This window comes from Cynocephalus volans, chromosome 17 (assembly GCF_027409185.1).
Source record: "Cynocephalus volans isolate mCynVol1 chromosome 17, mCynVol1.pri, whole genome shotgun sequence".
Taxonomy (NCBI): Eukaryota; Metazoa; Chordata; class Mammalia; order Dermoptera; family Cynocephalidae; genus Cynocephalus; species Cynocephalus volans.
The window spans coordinates 43,151,623-43,162,564 of record NC_084476.1 but is presented as its reverse complement, the minus strand read 5'-3'; the positions used below and the strand labels follow the sequence as shown (position 1 = coordinate 43,162,564).

Sequence of the window (10,942 nt, the reverse complement as noted above, 5' to 3'; positions counted from 1 at the left end):
AACAGGGAACGCACTCCCTCTTGAGCAGCAGTTCTCCCCTTTGGGCAGCTCTGCCTGGGGCTCAAGCTTGCCTTCCTGGGGTGATGTGTGGGTGCAGGGATTAGGGAGAAGATGCCATTTATTGTGCTGAGGGTGCCCAGAAGGATGGAAGCTTGGGGGCAAGTTTGGGACCACTGAGAGGCTTGGTGAAGAGGCTCTCTAACCTCTCTGTGTGACTGACCCCTGCCCACCCTCGCAGTGCTAGAGTGTGATCCCCAGGGGACCTGACCAGATTTAGACACTGACCTGGGCACCCCGAGTAATTGTGGCCCAATACTGTGAAGCTCCTCAACGGGCCCCAGAAAAGCAGCAGAGCAGGTAGGAAGATATTTGCACAACTGACAGTTTTGGGCATACATTTTATTGTTTTTTTATAAAAGACAAAAGAGTACATTGTTGAGTGTAGGATTAAAGGAGTGAGGACTCTTTAAAGTGAGGTCTTCCAACCCCTATCCCTAAGACTGTAACATATGTTACAGATATTTTTTAAAACAAAAACAAAACAAAACAAAACAAAAAACAAAGCAAACATGAAACTTACGACCTGGACTTTACCCACCCCCTCATGCTTACATTATGACAGAAGCATGTTTCACAGCTCTTAGGTATAACCAGCGCTCCACACCTGAGCTGCAGCCCCTCCCTCCGGCCCTACCCATGTCCACCCTAACTACCAAAAGCCTATAGAAGCGCCCGCTTAGAGAAAAGGGTGCACACGCACACACACTCGCTCAGAAACACGTATATCTGGACCTTCCTGCATACGGAGCCCCTGAAACATGCACACCCTGACACTTCCCTCACTCACAGATGAATACGTCACCTACCTCCTTCTCTGGGCTTCCCCCACAGCTAGAATCCTTTCTGCTTGGTCCCTTGCTCTAAATATCTGGGCAAATATCTTCCCTGAATATCTGCACACATTTGCACATGCACACATGTGCACACACATAACACACACACATGCCTGCTGCCCATTCCCTCCTTTTGGGAGAAAAAAGGATGTACTGGCCCTATTCCATGTCCCACTTAAGGGCAGTGGCCTAAGGTCCACTATGGGCAGGGTCCAGTGGAAATCCTGCAGGGGGCTGTCCAGTGGGGTGAGGGTAGATAGGGAGCTTCTTAGCCTGGGTGGGGGATCCTGAAGAGGGCTTCTAGGGAGTGGCCCCTACACAGTCAGCGTATGCTCAAGGCCGAGGGCAGTGGGGGGATGACCCCTGCCCACTCACATCTGCTCCTTGTGCTTCACATGGGCCAGTTTCACATTCTCCTGCTCTGTGGAGGGTGGGGGCTGCTCTAGGTGGCAGCCGATCATGATCTGGTACACAAAGACACCTGCAATGGAGCCCAGGAGTGGAGAGATAATGGGCACCCACCACCAGTACCGGCCGGTCCTGGAGAACAGACACAGAAAAACGTGGTCAGGGGCAGGTGGGGCAGGGCAGAGGGGAGGTAGGCTGGGATAAGCTGGGTGAGGGCTGGACTCACGTGAAGACTTCAGAGCCCCAGCCAGCGATGGCAGTGAAAAGGCGGGGGCCAAAGTCCCGGGCAGGGTTGACAGCGTAGCCAGAGTTGAAGCCCATGGAGGTGCCAATGACCAGGACCACCAGGCCCACAGTGAAGGCCTCCAGACCACGGGGGACAGGGTTGTTGTAAGGGTCAACAATGGCCAGCACACACACAATGAGGGCGGCTGTGCCTATGAACTGGGGAGTAGGGAGAACAGGGTGAGGAGCAGCTCCCTGAGCCCCTGCCAATCAATCCCTCCTTGGGTCCTCTGCCTTCCGTCTAGCTCTTAGACTCTGTCATCTCCACACTCTGCTTTCTAAAGCAGTGGTGCTAGAATGTTTGAGTGCATAAGAATCCGCTGGGGAGATGCATGTTTTATAGGTACCTGCTACCATATTCTGATGCAGGTGTCCCCACAAATTGAGAAACCCTGCTGTAGCCAAGGAGTTCTGTCCCCCAGCCAGCCCATGAGCAACCAGGGCAGCCTGGTCCTCCTCCCTGTTTCCCCTCACATGTTCCCAGCCCATACCTGGTCGAAGAAGCCATTGACCATGTCCAAGTGTCCAGAGGGGTAGGTGGCAAAGATGCCAGCTGTGCCATTGGGGCCCGAGACTACAAGCTGGTTGTCAGCGAAACTCCAGATTGCATCTGGTGACAGATTAGACCCACAGTGCGTAAGGGCAGAGGCCTGCGCCCAGCCTCCCCTCTCAGGCTGGGCCCTCCCTGTCCCCCCGCCCCCAGGAGTCATGGGTGAGTATAATCACTGCTGTATGACTCTGGAGGCAGAGGGGTGGAGTGGGGTGGGGTGGAGGGCCTGAGACTCTGTTGTTGCCCAACTCGTTTCTTTTCCCTCGTGCCCCCCACCTTGGGCCTGTGCGTGAATGAGTGAGTCATGAGCCCGGGGCCTGGGCAGGCCCAGCAGTCTGTCATTGAAAGGCCTGGTGCCAGCAGGTCCCAAGCAGAGGGAGGGGGCAGAGCAGAGTAGGAGGGAAGGGTGGGGAATGCTTACCATAATACAGTCCAAAAATGATCCCAGCACCCAAGAAGGCTCCCAGCGTCTGAGCCAGGGTGTAGATGGGCAGCTTGATCCAGGGCTCACGTGCCAAAAAGCACATGGCAAAGGTCACAGCCGGGTTTAGGTGGGCCCCTAGGCAGAGGGGAGATGGGACCTATTAGCTACAACCTGCCACAGTGGGGAGGCCAGGGCTCCCTTCATATTGCCCCCAATGTGCCAAGCAAGAAGGGGTACAGGGAAGAGTTTTGAGTAAAAGATGGTGGTTGGACTATGTAACAGGCCAACTCTGATAATCTCTGATTCCAAAGTGAGAGTCGAAGGTTCTAAGTGTGAAGTCCCTTCTCCACCCTCCTCTCCCAAGGTCCCAAAGCTGAGGCCGTAGCTATGATTTGCCCTTGGGAATGTCCTCCACCCACCCCATTCCACAGTGGAACACCTGGTGGGAATGCTGTTGAGGCGCAAGGACGGAGGGTGGGGTTAAGGCCTTACCGGAGACCTGGCCAGCGATGAGGATGCCCAGAGTGACAGCAAAGCCGAAGGCCAGGTTGATGGTGAGGAAACCACCGTGGGTGCCCCGGCTGAGCACAACCTGGGCCACGGAGCCACAGCCAAACATCTGTGTCAGGAAACAGAACAAGGGAGGGAGTGTGTGGACCAGCAACTCTCACTCCAAAAGGAAGGCATGAAGCCAGCAACCTCCACTGTCACTCCTGAGAGGGCTCAAGGTCCTTCCTAGAATCCAACCTGAACCCCTTCTGCTGCAATTGCACTCCCCAGAAAAAGGAGACATGTACCCCTACCCCCCATGTCCCAACTCTAATATACAGGCCCTATGGAAAAGACTGGAAGCAGGGTCTGTGACTGGGACCCTAGAAGATGGTTGAACCACCTGCATGATTTTTCTTGAATCCCAGCAGGAGCAGGTGTAGGGGAACAGCTTTCATATTAGCAGTTTCTCCCCCAGCCCTTCAGGCCTGACGCATGGAGGTGGGAAGGGTCTTACTTATCCCCCAGCTGCCCCAAAGCAGAGCCCAGGTGGTACGGTAAATAGAGGAAATGCCAGAAGTAAAGTTGAATCTACATCTGAATCTAGAATGTCAGAGCCCCAGCCCTCATCGTGTCCCCCTCTCTGCACTGTCATCCTCCTTGTCCCTGTCCCAGAGCCTCCTCTCTCCACCTGCCCTGACCTCTCTGCCCTCAGGGGTCCAAGTTTCCCACTCAAATTTGGAGGTCCTAAAGATGGAGATCTGAGTGGCTCCTCTCACTTTCCCCAGTCCAGGACCCAGGGCAGTGGAAATAGGGAGATTGGTTCTAAACTTTCTGCCAGGGATGGGGGTGATTAAAGGGGACTAAGGTCTCTGATGTTTTGCAAGTACAGACTGTACTGTACGTCTCTTCCTCTTGTTTAAATGTGAAAATACTTCTCTTTTTTTTATTTTTTATTTTTTGCAGCTGGCCAGTACGGGGTTCCAAACCCTTGACCTTAGTGTTATAATACCACGCTCTAACCAGCTGAGCTAACCAGGCAGCCCTCTGAAAATACTTCTGTACCAGCTGTAAATAACTGTTGCCCTGAGCTTCCTGAGTGTCCCTCAAAGCTGCTCCAGCTCCTGCTCCGGGTCTCCTCTGCCATCTGTCCATAACTAAAGGTTTTATCAACATCACGCAGTTACCAGCACCTGTGCTAAGTATGAAGTGTCCATCCTGATGGGTCAGTGCCTGTTGCACTGGGTTGTTAAGGATTTTGTTTATCATACTTCAGAAAGACCAAGAAATAGTGGGGAAGCCAGCTGCAGTGATGCAGGACAAAGGTGTGCAGGCAGGTGAGGGCAAAGATCAGAGACTGGGTGTGTATGGGGGGCATGGGGACAGGCTGTGGAGGTCTGGGACATCCTGCCCCACTTGGCAGACCCTGGCCTCAGTTCCCTGCCGGCTTGAGGCCCAGACCTGGCACCATCCCAGGAGGCCTTGGAGGGAGGAGCTGTCAAAGCCAGTTTCACCACCTTGGGGCTAATCTTCCTCTTCCTCCCCCACCCTATGTCCTGGGTTCTTGGCCAGCCCCCAACTCTCGCCCTAACCCCAAAGCCAATCATCATTCTGCTACCACAGGCTCTAGGACCCCAACATACAGAAGTATACACGCAGGCCTTCATCTACCACTGGGGGCACGCTCAGTCCTGCCCCTTCTGTTTGGGCAGCCTTTGTGGTTCTCCTTTTCACTGATACCCAACGCCTCACATCCACCTGAACCTGAAAGCCTTCTCCACAAATGTAACACCCTCCTTTTGTGGTCTGGGATAAGCCAAATGATCCTTGAGCTCAGCATGAGGCCTGACTGCTCCTTTTGGGGGGGAAGCGAACTGAGACTTGAGAGGGGATGAGGCTGCCCCTCTCTGAAAATGGAAGACACCCTCCCTGTCATGGCTGCTGTAGAACAGGTGGCTGGACTCATAAATCAGATAAATCAGATAGAGAGGGGGCTCCAGGGCAGAAGGGTGATAAATGCCTCCTCCCACTCCCTTCTTGGCACTGATGGACAAGAGGGGGTAGGGACAACTACAAGGGCCACTAGTCTTATAAGGGGCTGTGGATAAAATGCCTCACCTGGTTCTCCCCCTTTCTGTTCTTCTAAGCCAGAGGTGAGTCTCAGCCCTCCTCTCCCCATAGAGCCTACCCCCAACACACATCCATGTGGGGCGGGTGTTCCCCAGCCCTACTTGCTCCTACTTAAGATTCCTAGTCCACCAAGGGCTGGCTGGTCTGTATTACCTAGAGCTGGGACTGGGGCAGAAACAGAGTAACCCACCCCTTGCAATGGAGCAACTGAACCCAGAAGCAACCCAGAAGAAAACAGGTGTAACCACATGAGCAGCTGAAAATCAGAGTAACTGGGATAGGAAATAGAAACTATAACTGGTATATCCACCAGACCCAAGAAGTGCAAACAGAGTCACCCAGGAACAACCTGGTGCAAAACTGGTGTAACCAAGTAGTAAAGGGGACTAAGGAGTAACCCAGGCAGGGGAAGTATCTCACTCAGAGAACCCAGAGTAACTGAGAGTCTGGGGAGTAACTCAAAGTGCCAGAAACTGCACAGAAGCTGACAACACCTGTCTGTGCAATTGATAGAGTCTGGGAGTCACTTGGCAAGAGGCAGAGACACCACCTTCCTTCCACAACCTCCTATCTTCAGGGTCTTCCTTTCTTCCCACTTTGCTGTTTACAGCCTGGTGTGGCCTCCACCCTCTGCCCTGACCTGTGGCAAACTGTCCTCACTTCACTGCAATTTTTGAACTTTCTGAGCCTTAATTATTCATTAGAGGCCAAATACTCAGGACCCAAATAACCTAAGGGGGGCCCATTTCCTCTGCCCCCACTGCCTCCCAAGGCTTGGGACTCTGGGAACCCAGCCTGTGGGCTGGGTCATGGGTGGAAAGTAAAGAATCAGATCTGTCGTTGGGGAGTAACAGCTGTCATTCTGGCAAGAGTCAGAGCTGTCAGAGACGGGGTTAGAACTATGGGAAAGAGGCTTTGGGGGTCAGCTTGATCCTCCTGGGTTAAGCATGGGGGAAGGTGGAAGGCGGGTCTTAAAAAGCACAGCCCCTCCAGTGAACAGAGGGATTGGGGACTGCGGGTGCTGGAGACAGAGGACTTCCCCCGGCTCCCTCCACTCACCACGAGGATGAGGGTCCCCAGGCACTCGGCCAGCGCCTGGCGAAGCAGCCGGTAGCGGATGTGGAGCATCTCCCCGCAGCGGGACACCAGTTCCTTCTGTCGACCCATGGCGGGGGCAGGCGGCAGGAGGGCGGCGGGCGCAGCGAGCGGTGTCCTCCAGCTCCGGTGGCGCCCTTTATAGCAGCGCGGGAGGCACTGCCCCGCCCGCCCCGCAGCCCCGCCCGCCGAGCCTGGCGCGCGGCCGAGCGGGCGTCCGCCCACCCCCAGCCTGGGGAGGTTGGTGGGGACGCAGGGTGGGGAGAGCTGGTGAGGAAGGTCGGGGGACATGGGGGTGAGGAACTCTGAGGGTGGGTGGCCCTCGGAGGGCACCTAGGGGAGGGGGTATCATAAGGGCTGAGACAGGATTAGAGGGATCCGAGAGCCAATGGGGGGAGGGTAGGCAGTGTGCAGAGCCATGGCTGGGCAGAATGGGGCTGTCAAAGAAAAGAGAACTCCCTGCCCGCGCACAGGGAGCCCTACGGTCATCCCACCACCATGGGGATGGGAAGACCATTCAAAAAGGAAAGGAACTGGCCCCTGCTCTCCTGGATGACTGGACCTAGCAGTTCCTCCATCAGGGGGCTGAAGGGAGGAGGCTGTGGACCCAAGTGAGAGAAGACCACCTCACAGTCCAGACCAGACCATGGGCTCACAGAACACATGTGCTGAGTCCCACCAGAGCTCATGGGCCCGTCTCCTTGTTCTGTGAGTACATGTCTCCTGTTGCATGTCCTGGTCAGCTATGTTCATACATGGTGTATGTCCTGTGTGCCCGATCACACTTGCTGGGCATTCCTTATGCTTGTGCACATGCCTGTTGAACATGGCTGGGTTAATTGAGCATCGCTCACATGGCTCCAGAGGCCAAGCTTCAGTTGTCCTGACATGCCACATGCCACATGCTTGCCAGCCATTTTTACCCCTCTCCTCTGCCATCTGGCTAATCCCTGGTCAAGGCAAAATCTGTCCCTTTAAGAGACTGAGCTAGCTAAACTGTGGGGGTGTCAGCTGCATCTGAGGGGGATCATGGGCAACCTTGGTCTCTATGCTGCATTTAATATTCGGGAAACTGAGGCCTGGAGGCCTGGGCCCTGCTCCCACAGGACTGAGAGCAAAGAACATGTCTTCACTCCAAGTCTCCATGGCAGCATTGCCAAGGGAAACTGAAGAAACCACATTTTTCAGATGGACTTAATCCAGGTGGGCTAAAGGCCCTGGGGACTTGTTCCTGGAGGAATGGCTGTCAGAAATGAGGGCTCCCAGTCCCAGAGGTGGTTCCTGCCCAAAAAGGTGGGGTAGATTCACACATGCAGGCACATACACACACATGCACACTCACACACGTATACCCTACAGTTTGCAGTCACACATGTCTACAGACAGTGACCTCTGCTCACATGCTCATGGGATCCCATTAATATGAGAACCTGGCCATGGGCTCATACGTACATGGAACACACTCACGAGGCCTCTCACAGCTCTTGGCCCAAAGAGATGCACCCCACCCCACCCCTGCCCCCACAGGCTGGGAGGCCTCATGGTGAATCAGGGAGCCATAGCCAAGTACCTGCCTGCTGGCCCCACTGCCAAGCTGTGACTCAGGACAGAACCGTAGACTCCTGGTGCCAGAGCCCAGACCATAGACTGTGGGAGTGGAGGAACACGTGCGCCGTGCTGCCCTCTCTTCTCCGCACCCTGTGGTGTGCTTCTCAGCCCCTAACTGCTCCAAGTGGGGCAGCAAAGGCAGCACAGGGCAGGAACTGGCAAGGGGCTGCTCAACATTGAAAGAAAAAACAGGGAACCCCAACCCATAGCACCCCATCCTCACCCTGTCCCATCCTGGGCTTGCTGACAGCTGCAGCTGAGTCTGGGCTGAGAACCACAGCAGGGGAGAAAAATAGGGGCAGGGGCTGGCCAGCTAATTCAGTTGGTTACAACATGATGCTGATAACACCAAGGGCCAGGGTTCAATCCCTGTACCAGCCAGCCACCGAAATAAAAACAGGCACAGCTCTGCCATCAGCAAGCACATGCAAGGCCCCTGCACACACATTTGCACTCAGCTCACATAAGTGTTCACATGGGCTGCATGCAGAGGAAGCAGATCATGCAGAACTGTGAATTTGTATATCTTGTTCACGTTAAGCCGCATTTATGCACACATGCAGCTACATGTACTCACCCATGTGGCATGTATATATGTGCCTATCTCTGATTCTGGGGCTGCAGCTCACCATAGAGCATCTTTGTGACCCCCTCCAGCGAACAGTCCCTTGCCTATCCCTCATTCTACTAGCCATTCTACTAGTAAATTCCCTTAATTCCCCTTGCCCCCTCAATCTGGGCCCAACCTTTGGGATCACAACCCCCATACTCCCACTAAACTCATTCACCTCTACCGCTAGGGTGTTCACACATGTACATGCACATACACATTGGAATGGTTATGGTGGAAGCTGAGAAGATATGGGTAGGTCTTCATGTTTTTTAGTGGGGTTGAGAGGACCCTGCCTGGAGTAGAGGGAAGGATGCAGTGCCTTCCAAGGCCCCTTATTCCTGCCAGCCCTCCTTGGGTCACGTGGGATGGAGAAGAGTCAGAGGATGCCTGCCTGTACAGAAGTGTCAGGTTGCCCACGGGCAGAAGTGGACTGCCTCATTGCGCAACTCTGAAGGCATCATTGTCACTGCAGTCAATGTGAATGGCACTCCCTGGAGCAGAAGGCAGAGGAAAGCCTGGCTTCACAGAGAAGAGACTGAGCTTGGTGAGATCCTGGCCCTCTGAGTTACACAGATTACCCAGAGTTCTCTGGGCTCACTCTGCTTTGGGAAGGAAAGCCAGAGCTAAGTGCAGGCTGGGAGCCAGCCCTCCTGGCAGCTCTGGGAGGAAGCAAATGAGGAGGTCCCACCTTCTCCCAGGGTTTCTTGAGCAAGGTCTGTGTCTCACCTGGGAGGGAGGGCTGAGCAGGAAAGGGGCCTGGACAACCCATCCACCCTGTGTGAGGCTGCGACTCCTTTAAGGTCAGAGCTGGGGGAGAGGGTTCCCGGACAAGGGAAGGGCTAAGGATGCAAGTCCCAGCCTGCTGGGTCAGAGGGGCTGGTTGGGGCCCTTTAAGGGGTGGGGGGACCACGCCCTTCATTTCCTGACCCCAAACTCTTTCTGCCTGAATGCGAGCAGTCTGAACCAGCAAAGGAGACATGGGCCTTGCTATCAGCAAGTGAGAGGTTGGGGTGGAGATATAGAAAGCAACTCACTCTAGAGTCCCCCTTGACCCCCTAACCTCTTCCAGAGCACTGGAGTGGGTTGGGGGAGGGGCAGGCAGAACAAAACACACAGACATTTTCAAGTTAAGAGAGTACTTCCTTCCACCTCAGAAAAAACCTGTTAACGTGAACAAGATACACAGATGTGGGTGTATTTTCCTCATTTCACAGATGACAAAAGTGAGGTTTGGAGAGAAGTCACCTGCTAAGGTCACTCAGCCACTGTGTTGAGCTGGGATTCAAACCCAGCTGGGTTTGATGGAGAGGATGGTGAAGAGGGCAGAGGGATGAGGGAGCCACAGGTCTGAAGCACAAAGACAGCAGGGAGTCAGGGCACAGGAACACATCGAGTCCCTCCATGCTTGACCCCTTTTTCCAGAGTGTTCCCCACTCTTAGGCTACTGTTGGACACTGCTCCTGCTTCCAGGCTTTGAGGGTGGGGGGCTGGGTCTGGACTGGAATGGGGAGTGGAAAGCAGAGATGAATCACCCTATTATGAGCGTCCCCAGACTGGGGGGCGGGCAGGCAGCTCCTCCTCCTGTGCCAAAACAGTAACCCCCGTCTCCAGACAGGTGAAATCGTGGAGAGCCCATGAAGATAAACTGCCCCCCTTGGGCACCTCTAGCCAGATGTCCATCTGGATCTTGAGAAAATCTACCTTTTGACCCGTATTCTGGAGACTCTGGGTTTACTCCCTGATGTCCCTGAGCTGTCCTCAGCAGCCTTTGAGGGGTTAGGACGGCAGAGGGTCATAAGGAGGCAGAGGGATGGGACAGAGGCCTGAATCTCTTGCTGAGGAAAGGCCCAGAGTCACAGGGATGAGGCTGATGGGGACAGAGTCCTCTTGCAGACCCAGAATCTGAGCTCCATACCTGGTCTGGCCACTGACCAATCAGGTGACCTAGACAGCCTCTTCCTCCACCCCTCAAAGTCTCAGTTTCTTCACCAGTCACCTGGAGGTTTTGGTTGAAGGAGGCCACCTCCAGGGTCTTTGTAAGAATTGGGCAAGATTGTGGATGTTTCTGGCATTGAAAACTGTATCACACAGTCTACACAGGAGGAAAGCTGCCCCCTTAATCACAGCTGCATTTCCCCATGTGAATATCCATGTGCATCCATGTGCATTCTTAGCTGTGTGTGCGTGGGTGTATCTGTGAGGGTCCATGTGTGCATCTGTGTGTCCATGGGGATCTGTGTGCATATCCGTGTGTGCCTGTCTGGGCGTGGCTGTGGGTCCAGTATTTCTAAAAGCCAGAGATAGGAGATGGAGATCTGTTGAGAGTTCTGGAGACAAACTGCGGGACACTTGGGACTTCCCCATGCCAGCCTCATGGGGAGGGGAGTTAGTGACGTGGAGTTGACACAGACTAGGCCATCACTGTGAACAGACCTAGGGTATCTAGA

The 10,942-nt window shown here is 54.5% G+C and overlaps 1 protein-coding gene across 1 annotated transcript; it reads right to left on the bottom strand.

Annotated features, from left to right (window-relative positions):
- Positions 1-384: 384 nt before the first annotated feature.
- AQP3 (aquaporin 3 (Gill blood group)) lies at positions 385-6,369 on the bottom strand. Its single transcript, XM_063082183.1, has 6 exons — positions 6,239-6,369; positions 3,053-3,179; positions 2,558-2,695; positions 2,078-2,196; positions 1,528-1,745; positions 385-1,433 (listed from the first exon to the last, which is right to left on the bottom strand). Exons 1-6 carry the CDS (start codon positions 6,344-6,346, stop codon positions 1,265-1,267), a joined length of 879 nt encoding a protein of 292 aa, XP_062938253.1. The 5' UTR covers positions 6,347-6,369; the 3' UTR covers positions 385-1,264.
- Between the last annotated feature and the right edge of the window lie 4,573 nt (positions 6,370-10,942).